Below are 21,124 nucleotides of genomic sequence, written 5' to 3' on the forward strand. Positions count from 1 at the left end.
AACAATATGAAAAATAGCTTTGTTTAAAAGTCAGTATGTAATTTGTAGCCATTGCTAGCATATAGCAAATAATCAGCACAACCAATAATGTCTTGGCACTTGATGAATCTTGGATGGAAATGGTAAAGCCTTAGTGTTTACGGGTGTGCTGGTGCCTGACCACATAGCTTGATGATCTGAACCCTGAACCCTAATCTTGACTTGAATTCCTGGGTTGAATTCCACAGACTTCTCTCATCTCTATGGTCCCCTTCAGCTACCTGTTCTGGTTTTTTTTGTTTGTTTGTTTGTTTTGGGATTTTTTTGTTTGTTTTGTTTTTTGTTTTGGCTTAACCTGACTGCTGTTAACAGAATTGCTCTGCTTTTCTCATGTAGGTATTGTGTAGCTGTGTCGCACTTGGCTCCTACATTATTTTCCCTTACAGAGAAATCCATTCATGATAGCTCCTGGTATTAACTATGGACAGTAAATATCTTCTGAGATCCTTTCAATTCTAGACTTTACTGAGTCTATGAACAATGTCTTACAGTCAAAAATGAAAAAAAAAAAAAACAAAAAAAAAAACTGAATGAGTTTTCACTGAGTTTTGTCCTGGACCAGATTTCATCCGGTACTGTCAATAACACCTTGGATGGAAGAAAAAAACTTTACACTTATAAAATCTCCATTTAACACAGAGCTGGGAGGGACTGAGTGTATATTAACAAACACATTTCTAATTACAAATGAGACGCTGAAAAAACTGACATTAAAATAGGATACAATTCAATAGAACAAGTATTAGATAAAACACAAAAGCAGATATAATCAATTCATAAATGCAATATAGGTAGCAAGATACTAGGCAACTCTTTACGGGTTACACAGAAACAGTGGCACAGAAACCTAACAATATTAGTAAAAATATCCCAGTTTCATCAGAAGACAATTAAACTGGATAGTATGCATGGATAGATGGGGAGAACAATGTGTGAAAACGAGAAACGTGTGTTGAGAGATCACTCCTCTCAACCGAGCATAGGGAAAGTCTATTGTAAAACAGAGTTCATTTTTAGAAATTGTATTTTAAGAAGGACATGGGCTCAATGCAAGAATACAGCAAAGGACTGACTGAACTGCTGTTGGTTATTTAAAGAAGAGAAAGTATTCTTGAAGTATGCAATAAATCATGGAGAGGAGAAATAAAGTAACACTTAAATAGTTGTTTAAGTACAGCACAATGGTTCACATCTGAATTAACAAAAAGACATACTAAAGGTAAGCAAAAGTGTTATAGAAATTATAATTAGAAATTAGAACATTTCTGTTGAAAGCAACATAGAAAGATCAAGTCCAATTGCCTGACCACTTCAGGGCTAAAGAAAAGTTAAGGTCATTGTTTAGGTCATTATTCACATACCTCTTGAACAGAACAGGGGCCTGGAAGCTAGGTTCACAGTAAAGAAAATTTTCCACATATCTAGTCAGAATCTCCCCTGGCACACCTAGGTGCCATTGTTTGCATCTTATGACTGGTCCAGAGAGAAGAGATGGGTATCTCCCATTCCACTTCCTATTCTTAGGAAGTTGCAGAGAGAAATTGCCTCTCAACCTCCTTTTCTCCAAACTATAGACAAAACAAGTGTCCACAAACTCTTATCACATTAGATATTTTCCAGTACTTTTATGAGCATTGTTGACATAATCTGGAAGAACTCAAGTATTTTAATATCTCTTTCATGTTGTGAAGACCAAAACTGCAAAAAAAGTTCAAAGTGAGCCCACAGTGATGCTAAATATAGGAGGATCACCTCTTTTGATAGAGTGGCTATGCTATGTTTAATGCATTCTAGAATGCAGTTTCATTCTTGTCTCATTCTGAGCCTGATGTCAAACAGCATCTCCAAATAACTTTCTCCTGATACTCATCTCCTAGTCTGTACTTGTGTCCAGCATTACTCCATCCTAGGTATAGAACCTGACATTTACTCATTAAATTTATTGCTACTGCTCTAAACTTTCTAGATTCCTCTGCAAGGCTCTCTTTTTTGGTATCTTTCAGGTTGTGGCCTTTATTCTGATGCAGATCAGATACTGGACCAACCTCAGTAGCGGCCACGATAGACTGTCTTGTACATACCAGGGAGGACAGAGTATGGCTCCATTGATCTGTCATCTTTTTGGACTCCCAGATGCCTCTCAATTTCTGTACGTCTTCCTGAGCTTTACCACAAGGCAGAGCTACTAATCTACGTGGGCATACCTCACACAGGTGTGTGTGCTCTGACCCTCCATCTCAGGGAGTAGTGCCTGGTATATATGAAACCTGAAAACTGGGTGGTCACGTGGAGTGCCCAGAGCTCTGTCCAAGTGGCTGCTTTAGTTTTACAGGGTGCTGGAGGATCAGGAGCAGAGGGCACAGCTTGCTGGTGGGTGATTGCAATGTCTATGCCTACTTGCTGCCATACTACAAAATAGTGTTCAATATGTTACCTGGTCATTTGAGAGGAAAATAGGAAAGTTGTCAGGGAATAGAGGGATCAGGTGAGGAAGGCTAATGCCCACATGGAATTGATTCTGGTGAGGGAGGTCAAGGACAAGAAGAAAGGTTTCTTTAAGTACATAAATAACAAAAAGGAAGACTAGGTGAAATGCTGGCCTGCTTCTGAATGATATGGGTACGAAGATAACAGAGGACACTGAGAAGACAGAGTTACTGAATACTTTCTTTGCTTCAGTCTTTACTGCTAAGTCTGGCCCTCAAGAATCTCAAACCCTGAATGTAAGAGAGTCTGCATAAAGGAACACTTCTTCTTGATCAAGGAAGAAATGGTTAGAGATCATCTAAACAAATTTGGTGCACGGAAATCCACAGAACCCAATAGGATGCACCCACAAGTTCTAAGGGAACTAACAAAAGTGACTGGATAAACCACTATCATCTTTGAAATGTCATGGAGAATGGGAGAAGTGCCTGAGGAGTGGAGAACAGCCACTGTCACACTAGTCTTCAAAAAGGACGAGGAGGACCTGGGACTGTTTAACTTGGGGAACACTGAGGAGGGATCTTACTGATGGTTGTAGATATATAATGGGTGGAAGTCAAGTGGATGTGACGAGGCTCCTTTCAGCATAGCCCCATGACAGAACAAGGGCCAAAGTGCACAAACTGGAACACAGGAAGTTCCATATGAACACGAGCAAAAACTTTTTTACTTTAAAGATGACAGATCACTGGAACAAGCTGCATAGAGAATTTGTGGAGTCTCCTTTTCTGGACATATTCAAAACCCACCTGGATGTATTCCTATGCAGCCTACTATAGGGAACCCACTTTATCATGGGTTTGGACTAGATGACCTCTAGAGATTCCTTCCAATCCCTCTGATTTCATGATTCTGTTACCGGAGGAAGCCATAAGGGTTTCAGGCACCACTCAGTTCTGACTTGCCCATCTGTGAGAGGAGTTGCCTGCCAGCTAATGCCTACACACACTCAGTCTGAGTGGCCCAAAACACCTCTCAGAAGCTACTACCACCATCACTGCCACTACTATTGCCACTGCCATTACTAGTGTGTTTATAAAGGGAAGAGGTAACATTCAAGATGTACATTCTGATGGCATATCCGTGTTAATCAAAGTAATATTTATAACATTTGTCTGTCAAATGAAAAATGCTACTTAAGGAGTTCATAAATTTGGTTTTATTACAAAAAATGCTGCTAGTCAGTGAAATCACTGACAAAAATGGAATATGAAGGCAAAAAATTGTTTCAAAATTGCCAGAGCCCAAATTAAATACATAATGCTGTTTATTTCTTGCTTTATTATTAATTCAAATTATTTTGTAGCATACCTATTAATGAGGTGATCACAATTTAAATGGTAAGTTTTTTCTTTCCTTTAGTTTTCTCTAGTACAAAGAATTATTTGAAAGGCACTATTTCATTCTACATACTAGATGAGGTTTTCTAAAATACTGTTCTTGTTGCAGAACTTGTTGCTGTCTTGCCAGCAGGCTTATGAAAGGCAGCATTCATAAACGTTTCACAGAAACTGAGAAACAAGCAAGCAAAAAACAGGAGCAGCAGGCATGAGAATAAAAAGGCTAATCGACCAACTGTGAATAGCTCTATCTGTTTCATTTCCTGAAACATAAATGAGAGGAAGAGATTTATCAAGTAGCAAGTAGTTTCATAAACTAGGTAATTGTCTCTGCTTAAGCAAGTTGGCTTTATAAGAATGGCATTAGCCTGTAGAGGAATACTGAATTCCATGACATATAAATAAGTAGGGTCTCAATCCCAAAGTGTTTAAAATTTCTCTCCACAATGAATTTACAGAAAGTCAATGTAAGCAGTCACGTTATAAAAATTACAGATATTTTGGGAGATTAGAATGCATTCATTCTTACTAACAGCACATATTTTCTTCTTTCAAATATCAGACTTCAACTGTAATTGTATGTGAAGTAAATGTTTGTTCCAAGATTCTCACATTATAATTTGAACATTTTTTTATATTTCACAGAAAGTATGCAAAATTATTGTTTTGCCCACTGCCCTGTGATAACAGTATAAGTACCCTTGCAATTCATATCTACATTATTATATTACATATTACATTACATTTATTACGTATACGTTACATATATTACATTATATTAAATGTATCTATAAATGGGGGCAATACATAAAGTAAAGCTAGGAAAAAAAACAAACAACATTATTGAAGTTTAAAATATTTTTCTGATAGGCTGATATTTCACTTTTCTTAATCATTGGTAAGAAACCCTAGCTAAGAATGATTGAAGAATAACTGGCAAAAATCATGTAAAAATAAATTTGTCTTATGAAACCATCATTAAGAAGGCTGGTATATTCTATCATGCAAACAAGCTGACATGTCTAGAAGCAGCCAAGTGTATGGAAAGGCATTTAGATGTTCTTGATACTCTTTCCCATCATACAGTAGAATCAGGCATCTGCTGTAAAGACAGCAAATTTTAAACTAGTACATATGAAAAGGTTAAAATATTGATCAAGTTTAAAGATCAATTAAAAGTACAAATATTGCATGTCTATGCATAAAATTTTGATTCTTCCATGATTAGTAGGAAAAATCCTGTCTGCATTAGGTAGACCAAATAAGACATGCAAGACACCTTAAAGCTCGGGTATGACATCAGTTGTACAGTTTATAATTATCCACTGACAAAAATACAAATAGAATATGGCCACTAGTTTAAATTTCCTTGGCTAACTCTACCTCAGTAAACATTTAATAATATTTTAGCAGAACAGACCAGAAATGTGTTGGTTTTTGTCTTTCCAAAAATTGTATGATATGTTTTATTTAATCTCACTGAGTGTCTAATCTCACAGTAAACAAACTGCTGTCCGGCAGGTCTTGTTTGTTTTTCATTTCTTTAAACATCATCATCATCATTATTATTATTAGGAAAGTGATAGGATATAGAACACAAATGTTCTTGAATAGGATAAGTCATTTTTTTAGTTCTGAATTTAGACATAAGCATATTTTATCAGACACATAAGAAATTGAAATAAAAAGATTGTTTTTTTGTTTTTGTTTTTGTAAAGAGACTGAGTGTTTAGTGTTCCTGCACACCAGAGAGATGAATTATATGCTAAAATGTATCATGTAAAGTATGGTATGTAAATGGTAAATACAGTTCTACTTGAGTTCTTTCCTAAATAAAATGAAAAACTGTGCTATCTTCACAAGCTAAATACATAACAGTTATTAACTGTATAAACTGTTTGCCTAGACTGACTTTTTTAGGAGGAATAATGAACAAAAATGTTGTCCAGGAAGAAAACATAACAATTTATGTTTCTGCAAAAATGTGATCCAACAGTATAAAATTCTGATGTGAGAGGATAAGCTTTCATTTGGAAAAGCAATCCTATCCATAGTAGAAGCAGCCTGAACAGTGAAGTAAGAAAGGCTGTATTTCATTGCATGATATTTGATATTTTTCATTCTTTTTCTCATCCAGTTTGTCATATTCCATTGTAAGGAATTTAGATAAACCATAAATGCAAATAATCTTAAATGAATAATTATTAGTTCATGCCTTGGTTGGCTGATGATTTGGAGCAGGTTGCAAATTATATTGCAACAGGTTAAAAACACCTCAGTGCCCCTTGAATGTTGCATTGATCTTGAAAAAATCCAGCTGAAAAACACGTCTCAGAAATTGAAAGAACTTTGATTCTTAAAAAAAAAAAAAAAAAAAAAAAAAAAAAAAAAAAAAAAAAAGCTAGTGAGTTATTTCTCACTATTTCTCAGCCATATTTTCCTTTAGGCTATTTTCTAAGTATGTTATCTGTAAATCACAGTGAGACAAACATCTTCATTTTCTGTCATGTTTCCTAAACAGGTCCCCTCACAGCTGAGATGAGGGCTAAGAAAAATAATAAAATACATTTAAAAAGACAGAAAGGAAAAGAATCATTGTGACCTTACCACAGTGTAATCTGTTTGTAACTAAATCTAGCCACAGTATCTAGAATAATTTTATAGTTTCCGCACAGTCTCCTTGAGAAAACAAAACATTTACATTTCAAATAGAACTCTAGAGCAGAATTTTCCTGGAAACCGGTCTTTAGATTAAAAGATGTTGATGATCTGCAATGTTTGCTTTTGTTTTAGAAGTGATGTACAAGTTCTCATTCTCAAAGTCTTGTATTTCTTCTGCAGAAATAATTTATTCCATCTTTCACTTTCATTAACAAGTTCCTATGCCAGTTCCAGCTGGTATTATATGATAACTCCTAAAGAGAGTTAATCTTTCATTTTTGGCAGGCAGTTACACTCTGTTACTCATATGCCCTGAGAGAACAAATTATGAGGATTTATGGTGTCAAGTCAAATGCATCTAATAGAACTGGAAACTTCCTGTTTAGAACAGTATAGTAATAAAATAACTAATATTCACATTTTTGAAAAATAAATCATAACTGTGTTGTTGTTGTTGTTTTGTGTGTGCATAATAGTATTTATATACGTAACTGAAAACAATTGCTGTAATATTCAAATAAGAAACAACACTTCAAGTAGCACTTTAAATGACATTTTAAACAATAACCAGTGAAATATTTAATACCACCTGTGCCCTTGTTATCTGCAAAGCTGATTCAGTTCTCAAGACAATTTCTTGCATAAAATAACATTTATACACAATGGTCTGTTACGTTTGCCCAAATGGCTTGTACACAAACATGCAAATTCAACAAGCAGATGCACACATTATTTTGTACACACTTGATATTTATCTTATTTATGCAAAAATATTTCAAAATGTTTACTGTATGCTCTTTGCATAAAACCTAAATAACACATAATTATTAAACTAAAAAAATCTTATACTTCATTTTTAGTATATCTAAGAGTGTAATTAAAACCTCTTGTTAATCAAAAGAACAAAATTACAGCACACTGAAGATAGTTAAAACAGCAACTAATGACACTCCATCACATTTTATATTTGACAAACTTTAATATCTATAACATCTGTCTGTTTTTTCACCATAAGGCTTTGCATCAATTTCTAATATCATTCTGAAGATCGGTCTTCTGGTGGAATTAAAAAATTCTATGAAGTCAGTGAGCTTGAAGTGAATCAGTGTCCCCTTTGTTATCGGTTACGAGTTCTAATTATAAATAGTGGTTTGAGATATTTAATCAACATGCATTCATCAGTTTCACATACAAACAGAAGCTTTTCAGAACTGCTGGCTTCCAACAAAATTATTACTTTGCTTTTCTTTCTAGTTTCACTTTAAACTCTGGACATATGCAAAACCCTATTGCACGCATTCCTGTGCAGCCAATTGTAGGGAATCTGCTTTATCAAGGGGGGGTTGGGCTAAATGGTCTCCAGAGGTTCCTTCCAACTCCTACAATTCTGTGATTATACTCTTCAAGTACTTACAAAATATCATTTAATAGGTTTTGCTATCAAGCAGTTGATAAACCTGAAATGAACAAATGACTAAAAGGATCAAAATTCCTCTTTACCTTTACACACAGGTCTATGATCACTCCATGCAGCAAAAACTTCAGCTATCCTTTGACAGGTGATGCTTTTCGAGCCTTGTAACACGTAATCTTCATCACAAGAGAATTTTACTGTTGCTCCCAAGCTAAAAATCAGTGACATGAAAAGAAGATACATTTTTTAAAAAATAGTTATTAGTCAATTTTTGCACTGTTTTACATATATAACACTTCTAACAATACAAACATGTAACCCACTAAGTATTATTTTTCTTCTTGATTTTCTTCTTGTCTTAGAGGCTGCAGGCTACACAGCCTTCAGCCCTCCTTTGTTTGCCTTGGCCAGAGCTGGTTTACTTTTTTTTTTTTTTTTTTTAACATTTTCCTGGAGGTCAGGTGACTAATTTCTGACCTAACTTCTGACTTCTGCATAATAAGGGTCTGACAAATCTGAGCATTCTGTAAGAAGCCAGATCCAAGAGTTGGACTTGATGATCTTTGTTGGTCCCTTCCAGCTCAAGATTTTCCATTATTCTATGAAGAACAGTCACTTATGTTAATCAAAGCTAGAAACCTATAAGAAAGATTGTGATAAGAAAATCACCAAAAATGTCAACCGCATGACTGAGAATGAAAATCCCACTGTAAACATTATACACTTCCTGTTGAAGAACTTGAGATACAGGAGACCTGTTGCCACCTCTGCTTCTACGGGGGGAAGGTTGGTGCATTTCACTTTAGAACCCAGAGAGATATTGAAAGGAGTACAATAGCAAGGAAAAGGTGTTCTCATATATTATTAATAAGACATTTCATATTAATTTTGACTAGGAATGTATTAGTGTAAAAATTCTAGTAATACTGATTTTTATTTTTTCCCTAGTAGATTAATATTTTAGTTAGGCTCACAGTAAAATCTTGTCTCCACATATGTGATTTTTTACTCTTCCCAGTAACAAGAATGTGAATACCACAACTACTGGACAATGGAAGCTAAAAGGAGAATATGCATTCCTCAAAGTCATGGAAGGAAATAATTCTAAAAACATCATTCTCGGTGTGTAGCTGTGAGTATTTATGATATGATGGGCTGGCTTGAAAAGATTTTGAACTTTTCCATATGGAGCTGACATCTGGTGTTGCAAATTTGGCACAGAACAGAACTGGAAAAAAATTGTTTTCTTGTGTGTTTGCTCGGTTAGTTTTTATCTCTGTTTTCTGAGATAACTATTTTTTTTTTTTTTTCAGTTGAGAAGAGTTAAAAAACTAGATATGTAAATGTGTATTGTTGAGGTAGTTCTTGCCGTAAAATATCGTGGTTGTTTCAATTCCCAGTTACAGCTGAGAACAGAAAATATATCAGGCCTTTTTCTGACATCAGTATCTTACAGTACCTAATTTCAGCTTGCTGTTTTTTTACTGGTTTGACTGCCACAGTAGTAAGCTGTATCTAAAACTTAAGACTGTGGATAACCAATCACACCATACAGGTTTTCAGAATGCATATTTTCTATTCTCATTTGCTAAATTATCACCACCATGCATTTCAATTAAATGGTGTTTTATTATTCACCCTATTCCTCATGTAAGCCTGATGAAAAAGAATCATAAATCTGCAGCATGTTACCTTGTTTTTCTGCCCAAAAATGTGAAATACCCTTCTTTGTCTTCCAATTAAGGAATAAACCTAAAATACTAAACCAAAGATGCTACTGAAGAAATTTTGATAAGAGTTAAGTGAACTCAAAATGAATATTTTGGACATCTGATGTATTGTGATAATGCAAATTATAATAAAGTGCATTTTGCAAGTGGATTTTGGAGCTATCATCATTTTCAGCATCCTCACAGTGATTAATATAAAAAACTTATGTTTTTATTTTTAAAATATGTGATGAAACTTTATAGAAAAATAAATTCAAGCTCCACACTAACTGTAAATATATTTCCTTGCATAAACACATAACTAAGACTAGCAGTTTATAATCAGAAATACCATAGAACATAGTATCTTGAGATGGCTTGCAAAAGCAGCATGTTGTAAAACTGAAGAAAAAGAAAATACTTTTTCCTAATTATTCATATATTAAATGGCTGAGTACTAACAACTATTTCCTTCATAGCTAGAACAAATTACATGATTAAAGGTATTCCCTAGTCTAGGCAGAGTTACCATGGGACAAGAGGTTGGTGAACAGCCCCACTTAAAGTGTTCTGAGGATCCTGGCTGATGGCAAGTTAAATATGAGACAGCGGTGTGTCTGGCAGCCTAAAGGGCAGGCCTCAGGTCCAGCACTGCTAGATGGTTTAGGGAAGGGATTGTTCCACTAGTGCCCTAATTTGATCCTATAAGGTACTGAGTTCCTTTTTGCTTAAACAAATTCAAAAATTCATTAGTCTATGTAAGATCTGGTTCATGAAGGGAGAGCCCAGGTTTTCATGGGTTTTGCTTCTTTTTCTGTTTGTTTTCTTACATACAGGCAGTTTAGTGCTGCAAAAATAACTTCAATTCTGATTCAGTTGACAAGCAAAAAAATGAAAGAGACTGAGCACGTATTCCAGAGATAAACTTGCTAGGCAAAGATGATTGATACTAAAAGGAAGAAGAATTTAAATCTAAGGGAATTAGAACAGTTTTCTTACTTTGTTTGAAAAGGAGTGATGTTCAGCACAGTGTGTTGTGCTGATGAAGTCTGGGGAGAGTCTGAGATTTTCAGAGACATAGCTTATAAATAATGGATACATTCATGATTTTACAGTCACCTGAAGAGACATCTCAGAAAAGGATGATTTATAGCAGATACCTCTTATAGAGCAGATAGCTCTATAAGAGCTACCCATAAGCTACAAGAGATACCCATAAGCTATTCAAATAAAGTTCTTTGAATAAGAATCAGAATAGTAAAATACATAAAACTGTTTGTAAAAGAAGGGGATAACAAAGAGCTGCAGTGATCAGAAAAACTGGAGAAAGATATATAAGTGAAAAAGTGAGTCAGAGGTAAAAGTAAATGTCATGTAATGCCCCTTGCAAGGTACAACTGAGAAGCTTCTATACGGTAATAATGAGTAAAAAGAGCCATAAGGCAAATCAAAGAGATGGAGGAAATTTCAAAATTATGAAATGGAAAGATTCTATTATTATTAAAAACTGTATTCAGCTACTCCAGTAACTACAGAGTTAGGAAGTCTTGTAAAGTAGAAAATGGGAAGATAAGAATAAATTTCTCAAATTTGGATTTTTCACCAGAAGGTGTCTGCTGTGGAAAGTAAAGCTGAAGGAATCAGATAATTTTTCATACTTTCCTTTTAAAAGTAAAATAACATCTCAAAAAAATTACATCAAAATATATTAACTTTAAATAATCATGGACTGATTTCAAAGGAAAACAATGAGGAGTTAAGTCTGTTTGGTAAACAGAAATACATTTCCATTTACTGAAGATATCAAAACTGTAACCAACAGTACAGGTCAGTTATTTCAGAGGGTGGAAACTGTTATGAAGAAAGTTATTTTTCTACCACAAAAATATGAATAACATTCCAGTCCACTTCACCTGTCCAAATCAGTTTTTATATTAAACAGATATTTGATAATATATGACTGTAAACGTGCTGGACTTACAAATTCATTTAGGAAATATAGGAAAATTCAGGAAGCTGCTGATGCATGTGCCACATCAGTGAGATCTAGTAAGAGCAGTTAGATAGGAAGATGATAAAGTAATGGACTAAGAAAGAAAATAAAAGAATCAGAGACAAGTTCCTATGACAAGCTGACTCAAATAATAATAATAATAATAAATAAAATGAATGCTTCCTTTCTGAAAAGTCAAGAGAAGGACAAGAAAGATATCCTACAAGAAATTTACACTTAGTGTATAATCATTCTGGACTTGCAACAGTGTAAGAATGACATCCATAAAGGCACATGGAGTACTGTGAGATTGTCAAGGAAACTCCAAGTAAATTAATCCCTCAGTAAGCCTATAAAATCCTAGGAAATATTAACATTTATGAATGTTTTTCCGACATTATCTACCCACGCATTCTTTCAAAAATGAAAGAAGCATTCAGTCATTAGAAGTTGTCTGATAGAAGAAATTATTCTTGTTTCTGCTAATGATATTTTTATCCAAAACCTTTCATTCCTTGCATGCCATAATTCAGTTCAAAATCTATCTTTCTCTAACAAGAGTTTGATAATTGAATTTGACACTGCAGGAAATTCAAGTGTCACTTCCCTCCAAAGATGCAGTAGATGAGGTGCATACAACACAAATTCAAAAAGGACATCCAGATACTAAGAGGTAATTATTAGCTCTAAGACAAAATGAAATACAGGTAAGCTTACAACTACACTCTTCCGATTTAGTTCTCTCTAGAGAGAAGATGGTTGTAGGCCTTCACCTACAGTGAAAGGCTGAGGGTACTATTCTTAATTAGTGTGATAAAGAAGAAGCTAAGGTAGCAGATAATAAAAGACCATAATTACATGAAGAATATTTACAAAGATGAAGAAGCCAAACTTATCCTGTTGTGGCAGATCATACATAATGGTAGGTTTAGGAAATTCAAGTTTTATGTTACAAGAAACTTCCTAACTTCATACGAGGAAGGCATGCAAAACAGGAACAGATTACCCATTGCTGGAAGTTCTCAGGACTGGCTAAACAAAATCACAGCTCAGCTGGCTTAGTCTTAACATTACGCAGAGGATGGAGTAGATGAGCTCTTAAGAAACCATATAACTAATAATTATCTGATTTACTCAAGATGTTTAATTTATTTTTAAGGGTCTTAAACCTTTCACATGTACAAGACACTGTTTATAATTTAAAATTAAAAAAAAAAAAAAAAAAAAAATGTGCTTGACCTGTATCTCTCAACAATCTTATCTGAAAGTTTATATTTGTAAAAGGACAAAAATAATTGACATTAAAAAAAAATGGATATATTTCTCATTAGAACTAAAAATAATTAAATAAATAAGAAAGCTATATGAATTTAAGAAAATACTTAAATCTCGTATCTATTTTTTGAAATCTCCTTCTGCACCAACGTTGGAAATCCTCTATAGAAAACACAATACAAATTCAGAAAAGAAAATCCTCTAATGAAGCAATTTAAATTATTACTGAAAAGGAATCAATTACACAAGGAATCAAACTTCAAGCTGTAGCAAGAAATGATTCATGGTTTTGAATTTATATTTTACATGTAAATTTTGTATTGGATATTTGGGATAGATTAATTAAAAATATACTATTTGGTTTGAATTTTTGTACTGAATGTGATAGCTCTGAGTTCCTGTATTGCAGTTCTCTTCCAATTCGGTGGAATCAATAGAAAATTCATGTGTACATTTCAGTGTAGAAGAAGGTAATCTACATGTTTTACATCATTTTCTGTCATATTACCCTATACTTTCCAAATCTGGAACCCCTTTCTGCCTAAAGGAAAACAAACAAACAAACAAACAAACAAACAAACAAAAACAGAAACAGCTGAACATCAGCTCTTGAAGTTTGTTGCAATGAAAGACTTAATATTATGATAAATGTTAATACTAACATACATGAATAATCAGTATTGCAGTGCACATATAATTTTCTCCATCTGATGTAAAAGAAGCTGAGGCTATACACAAGTTTCACAGTCATGTAGTGAATCAAATTTTCTTGAACTAATAACTTTCTACACATTACTGATCAGTAATTATCACCTATAGATATAATGTAACAGTCTGGTTGAGCCACAATAAGAAAGCTCAGCTAAGTTGCAGCACATGTCCAAGGTCAAAAGCATGTATGTAAATATTTACTGTAGATCAGCTGATACAGTATTTGGAAATATTACAAAGTTGATAGGATTCCAAAATGTAATGTCACACAATCTAAAAATGTTAAACTTCTGGTAAACAGATAACAGTTATTCCTTAGCATGTGTGGAAAAAAAACTGAGGTGAAGACTAAATGTCTGCTGCAGAGGAAACTGATGCCTCCCAAAACTCTGGAGACCATTCAAAATTCCGCTACAGAAGTTCTTCAGGTGTCAGCTTTTCCCACAAAGTTTACGTTTGTCAGAAGCAATTGCTTGACACAGGAAACTGCTGGCTGCTAGCAAATAAATCATGCTATTCCACTTTAAACTAGCCTTACATCTCACACTGAACACTCTGAGTTTCATTCAGTTTTCAGGATGCTTGAAGTTTCAAGGTCTTGATATTCACCTTGTATATATGCGGAGAAGAGTATGCAACTCAGAGAAGCTTAAGGAAAATTAAGTGTAAAACTGACCGTTAATGTGGTTACACTTCAAAGTCATTCGTCAAAAGAAAAGAACTGTAATGTAATTTATAATATTCAATAAAAGCAGAAATTAGGGTTGCTTATAATGTAATTCAACTAATTAGTATCATAATTAGTTGCTTAGAATTTTAGACTAAGACACAGATAACTAGTTTTCACCCTGCTTCACATGTCTTACATGACCTCAGTTAAATTATTCAGTGAAAACTCTTAAGAACACTTAGATGCTCAAAGAAATACACCATGGTACCTACTGGCATTTAAACAAAATTGTCTAGAACCTAAGTAATATGAGATGAAATTTTCTTGTTTGGGTTTATTATCTGACTGATACATAACAGTGGGGAACACGGTGGTAAGTATATTATAATGATGACCAAATGGTTCTGCATAATCAGATCTTATTCAGTAGAACAAGTAGGCTGTATTTCAGCAGAAACTTAAGTGTGTTCCCTTGTGTATGCCTGCTTACAGATTAATATTTTTTATTTGTATTAATCTTTTGACATAAAACACTAAATAAACTAAGTGGACTCCAACGAGAACTGCCTTGAACTTAAAGTTTGTATACTTCTCTATTTCAATAGAATCTGTGTTTTTAAGATCACATTAGCATCGTGGTGGCTGTCTTTACAGTGTTTGCTGCCCTGTTGGGATTCAAATTTGATCTAAATCTCGTTTCTGAATGCCTAATTAGACTACATTAAAGAGGTGGAAGGTTAGGGATAGGTTCAGTCATTAATTTAATGAAGACAGAACTTTAAGACATTGTAAGAGAAATGTATTTTATTTGTAAGAATATACTGCCTAACTGCAATTCAGTTTGGCTATGTTTATTCCACTCCAAACAAACAAAGAAAAAATGTTTCAAAAACCTAAGAATTAAAAAAAAAAACAACCAAACAAGCAAACAAATAAACAAAACAACAACAAAAACAACCACCAAGACCAAAGGAACTTGGTTTAAAACTTTAAAACTTTTTTGTATTTTCCATACTATTATTGATAATGGAAAAAATATTTATTTTACTGAATAACAGATAACATAAAACAAGTGACTGGTAAATCTAGCAGAATGAACACTATTACATCAAATGTTCAAAGCAATGTCTAGGACGGGAAAGAAAAAAGAATAGAAGCTTTCTTTTTGTGTTCAAAGAGGAAAAAAGACAATTCAAAATAAAGCTATATTACAATGAAACTTTAAAAAGAGAAAAACATGTTATCATTCTATTTGTCATAACCTGGAAAGATGTACCATAGAACTGTATTTCTTAACTAAATCTAAGAATTTTCTTTCAATGTATTATATAATTATTTGTTTTGTTTTGTTTTTATAGTAGCATTCTTGTTTGGAAAGCTTATGGAGCAATTAAATGACCATTTTGGTAATGACAAGAATTGAAACCAAGTTAATAAAACTAGAAGTTTTATTCCGTTCATTCTCTTTTCAATGTATTAAGCGTTCTGCTTGAGATAAACCTAGTGTTTCTAACATTCTTACATCCTGTTCTTTACAAGTATTAATTTCACTGTTCACATACATAAGATTTTAACAAGCCCTAGGTGGGAAATCTATTTATTTGTCTCTAATTCTTTTAGATGAATACAATTAAAGGAGAAATTGTTTTCTTTCTCAGTGGTTGCCTAATAAAGTGGCTAGAAATTGTACATATGCATGTTTGTGTTTGCTTCCACTCTTTCCAAATAAAATGTATTTTATTATGAAAACAACCTTCAAAAAAAAAAAAAAAAAAAAAGGTGAAAAAAGTGAAAAATTCAATATCTTGAAAGGAAACAAGCCCCTTCTGGGCTGTTTCTGACAACTACATCCAGGGTAGACAGAGCATTAAGACGATGCTTAGCTAGATTGTATTTGTTTTGAGAAGACTATTCTAACCAGATCATTTTTATATTTGAAGAAATTGAACTACAGAAATTCAAATTTCCAGAGGAAAACAATTAGTTCCAGGACATATAAAATATAAAATTGAGGTGACAGTGAAGACATTGAGGAGCTCGTGCTTTCAGAAGCTATTATTGCTCTGCAATCTATCTTGTTAGAAAAATCATGAAGTATCAATTCTGCCTTTGAAATTAACAGTATTTTCAACTGTTCCTAGAATCTCCTTTAAACAGAAAGATAAAAAGTTCAGTATTTGTTTGTTTGTTTTTTAACATTTTCTTACTTCTTTCTAAAAAGTTTGGATTCATAGTAATGTCACAAAATGGTCAAATTAGGGATTAATAATACCAATAATGTTTAGTATGATCTTTGGTTTAAGGTAAGAAATATCTTCTCCCTAAATAAATATTCCTGCCCCCCACTACTACAAGACCAAAATTATTACATCTTCTGATTATTTCATTTTGAAAACAACATTTTTTTTACCATTTTAATGTCATGAAATGGAACAAATTCAGTTTACAATTCTACTTTTTTAACTTCCAGTGCATGTTGTATGTGTAAGCTAATTTATCTTTTGTATACATATTTGAAATACCCCAGGGTTTTCTTTTTTCCTTTTTGGTGAGATTGGATTTATCCTTCTGTTATACAAGTAAGCATTAAGTAGCACATTCACTGAAGTTGATAGAAAAGCCTACCTTCCCTCACAGATAATGTGGGGACTGTTTCAAAAAGAAAAAAAAAAAAGAAAAGATTCATATAACCTGAAATTTAAAAAAATAATCCTTAAGAAAATATTTCTTTTTAGTATATATTGCATGTTATATATATAGTATTCTATTTACACATAATTTGAATGCCTTCTTCTCCTACTTTTTTTCATAAATTCACTTGAAAAAGGAAAACTCAAAAGTTATATCAACAGAATGTGTAATGAAAAGTAATAATATTTTATCTCCTAATACTTTGACCTAAAGTAATGCTGTAAAATGATGAAAATCCCAGCAATGATAGCAGGGTAGCAAAGTCCTAGGCTGCAGCGAGTGAGGACATGCTTAAATACAATAGCAGTAGACACTGAAACAAAGAGGAAAAAAAACTAGCTATCCTTGGAAGGCCTCATGTAGGCAGGGATCTCCATCAAGATATCTTTGCCTCCACTGCCAATCCTTAAATGAGGATTATATTTCTAAAATAACATCTGAAACATCATCTGTGTCTTCATTGTGTTTCTTTTTTTTTCTTTTTTTTAATGTATGTATGTATATTTTGTAATCAATTTTGCCTGTTTTCCTTTTTAATAGATCCTCCTGTTCTTTACAAAAACCTTCAGTTACATTTGTATGGTCAGTATTTGTAAATCTAACACAGTATTTACATGAGGGAATTATTTTAAATTACGTTCAATCAGGTTTTTTTTCACAGATCAGAGATGTACATTCTCTGATACACAGAAGTGTACAAGTACAGAACATATTTCATCTCTCCATATGAAGCAATGTTTATATTGTGGTATGTAATTTTATAGAGTTGTATTTCAGTTTTTACTGAGAAGTTCAAGTTTGAAAGAGCACATCAAGAGCAGTGATAAGTTTTGAACATGTACATTTTGCAAATGATTTTCAGCAAATTCAGTATTAGAGAAATTATACAAAGATAGGTAGGTTTTATGTTTTACCTAAAGTCTGAGCCTATCCGTTTTCCATTTTCTGGTTCTCCGGGATCTGGACACAAATTGGATGCCTGTTTAATACCTCCCTCATTTACTGCAAAACAAAACAAAACAAACAAACAAACAAACAAAATAATACTGGTTTTAGGAAATAGAGTTTTAAGCAATTAACAAATACGTAAAAGCGTATTACATATGGTTTTGGTCATTTGAAACATATTTTCTATAGAATACGATCATCCGCATAATCTCTAGTTTCAATACATAATACCTCTCTCTCTGTAATAAACAATGCATGTATTCTGTATATTAAGAAAAAAAAAAAAAAGTAACCTTTCTATTACTTGTACTCTTCAGCTAATTTGTTTGCTTGTATTATTACTAAACCTATGTGGAAATATTATGGCTACTCTTTTACAAATATTCACATTTAAAGGAGCGTTCATCAAGGATGAAAATTTTACTGTGAACATAATCTAATAGATTTCACCTACTCTAACATTTGACTTTTTCTCCTTGAACTGTAATAAAACTTGAATGGGTGGTTCATGCTGAAAAAATTGTCCTGAAGATGCAGATATCCCCAGTATATAGTGATCTGAGGATAAGCTCAAAATGCCAGTTTGACTGGAATACATATATCTTATAATAAAATAAAATTAATCTTCAGAGAGGAAGTTGCTGTAAGTCTTTCAGTCAGTTTGTTCTTCCAGAACTTTGTAAGCAGTGGTTTAGCCTTTGGCTTGTTACCTTCCCCTTTTTAAATAATAATAATAATAATAATAATAATAATAATTTATTTATTTCCATCTTGGTTAAGTATATACTATATTTCTTTATTTTTTATTTTTTGGCCCCAAAAAATCTTAGCAGCAACAGAGCTCTGTGAGTTGGCACTTGGTAAATACATGACCAATAGAGTATTCATATGAAAAATGCAAGTTGGCAAGAAACGAACACATTTGTACTAACTGATAGATTTCCCCTTTGTTTGTCTTAACTTCTGGGGAAATACACCAGTAGATTTGCAGTATTAAAGTAGCAAAGCTTCCCTTGTAAGAAAAAATTTGCATATCTAGGCTAATCACACATTACCTTGTGAATTGAATGTGTTTGAATAAAAATGTAATTTCTAACCATAGTTCCAAAGGGTATAAATTAAACTTCAGCTTTTCATGAGGCCAGTAACATTCAGAATATCTGAGGGTGTTACTTTCCTTAAAACTTGTCCCCTTATACAATAATGGAAAAATTGCTGTTACCTTTGAGGAAGGCAAAGAACAAATGAAAATGTTGCAGTAGGTTGGAAAATATGGCAAGTTACTGCTCTTCTCTAGTGAGGAAAAACTGTCAAACTCAGTATTTGTCACTGGAACCAGACCACTGCCCCAACAGCTTTATCAAACTGGTTCTAATAGCAAATAAATGCAATCCCTGCATCGCTACACTCAGGGCATTTTGGACTGGGAGGGCACTTCCTCAGACAACATCCATCCTAGAGGGTTTCCTCCCCCAGTATTTTAGGTGTGATAAGAGGATATTCTCTACAGAAAATCAAGTTACTATCACTCTTGGAATAAATATATCTCTGACAATGACAGTGCCATAAACTGCATTCCACAAAGCCAGTTAGGAAGAAACTGTTAGACAAGCAGTGAACTATCTTTGAAATATCTGGACATATGTACAGATCCAAAGCCTATATCAAGACCTGAGAAATTCAGAATCATCCTAAGTAGCCACTATAAATGGACAAAACCTTCAACCTTAAGTAGAAATGATTCACTCAGCTATTTTCCACAACTCAGGAAGGTAAATTATGCTTGGCAACCAATAGGGAAAAAGATGCCTTCTCAGTTTTGTGACTGTCAGTTAATTTCTCTGACATTAAATGTATACAAAACATATAGCTGTAAACTCTTTCATGATGCTGGATAATGATACCAAGGAAGTTTTAAAAAATGTCGTTTTGGGACTGCATCATATCACACAAATTATTTACTGTGAACAAAATAAACATATTAAATATCATTATATCATTTTTTGTGTTTTATTACTTCAAGTAATCATTTTAATTTTGTATACTACTTTTACCCTTCATAGCTAACACAGTGAATATTCATGTAAAATATATAAAATTGGATTTTACAGCAAAAGAGCTATTATATTCTACAATTTCTCCCAAAAATAGAAACTTGAGAAATCATAGTGGTCTTTGACATATTTTGTATAAAGTTCCACAATCTAAAGGGTTATGTTAAAGAAAATCAGTAAAATAATAACAATGACAAAGTCAATATAGGAAGGCCAGGGAATATGTGGGCCGGAAGAAAACTGGAGACCTGGCCATGAGGGATATGAAGAAATCGGAGGTACTCAGTGACATCTGTTCTTCAGTCTTCACCAGCAAGGGCTCTAGCCACACCACCCAAGTTGCAGAAAGCAAAGGTAAGAACTGGGAGAAGGAAGATCAGGTTCAAGATCATCTTAAGAATCTAAAGGTGCACAAGTCTGTGGGACCTGATGAGATCCATACACACGTTCTGAGGGAACTGGCAGACGAAGTTACCATGCTGCTATCCATCATATCTGAAAGGTCATGGTAGTCTGGTGAAGTTCCCACTCATTGGAAAAGGGGAAACATAACCTTGATTTCCAAGAAGAGAAAAAAAGAAGATCCAGGGAACTACAGGCAAGTCAGTCTCACTTCTGTCCCTATCAAGATCATGGAGCAGATCCTCCTGAAGGCCCTACTAAGGCACACAGAAAATAAAGATGAGGTGATTGGAGGTAACCAACATGGCTTCACCAAGGGCAAGTCCTGCCTGACAAACTTGGTGGCTTTTTATGATGGATTTATAACATCAGTGGATAAAGAAGAAGCAACTGACATGATCCACCTGGATTTGTGCAAAGCTTTTGACATTGTCCTGCATGACATTCTAGTCACCAAATTGGATAAAAATGAATTTGATGGATGGATCACTCATTAGATAAGGAACTGGCTTGATGGTTGCACTCAGAGAGTTGCAATCAACCACTCCATGGCAAAGTGGAGACCAGTGACGAGTGGCATTCCTTAGGGATTGGTGCTAGGACTGGTGCTATTTTACATTTTTCTAGGTGACATGAACTGTGGGATTGAGTACAACCTCAACAGGTTTGCAGGTGACACCAAGCTGAATGGTGCAACTGATATGCTAGAGGGAAGGGATGACATCCAGAG

The 21,124-nt window shown here is 33.8% G+C and overlaps 1 protein-coding gene across 6 annotated transcripts in view; it reads right to left on the reverse strand.

The window, feature by feature from the left end:
• CSMD3 (CUB and Sushi multiple domains 3) overlaps window positions 1–21,124 on the reverse strand; it is a 567,558-nt gene that overhangs the window by 296,529 nt on the left and 249,905 nt on the right. For all 6 annotated transcript variants that reach the window (XM_040695846.2, XM_015283035.4, XM_040695845.2 and 3 more), the window contains 2 exons: window positions 17,905–17,992; window positions 8,028–8,152 (listed from right to left, as the gene is read on the reverse strand). In XM_040695846.2, the coding sequence (XP_040551780.1) occupies window positions 8,028–8,152; window positions 17,905–17,992 (213 nt within the window). The remainder of the gene's footprint in view (window positions 1–8,027; window positions 8,153–17,904; window positions 17,993–21,124) is intronic.

The sequence above is a fragment of the Gallus gallus genome, chromosome 2 (assembly GCF_016699485.2).
Source record: "Gallus gallus isolate bGalGal1 chromosome 2, bGalGal1.mat.broiler.GRCg7b, whole genome shotgun sequence".
Classification (NCBI taxonomy): domain Eukaryota; kingdom Metazoa; phylum Chordata; class Aves; order Galliformes; family Phasianidae; genus Gallus; species Gallus gallus.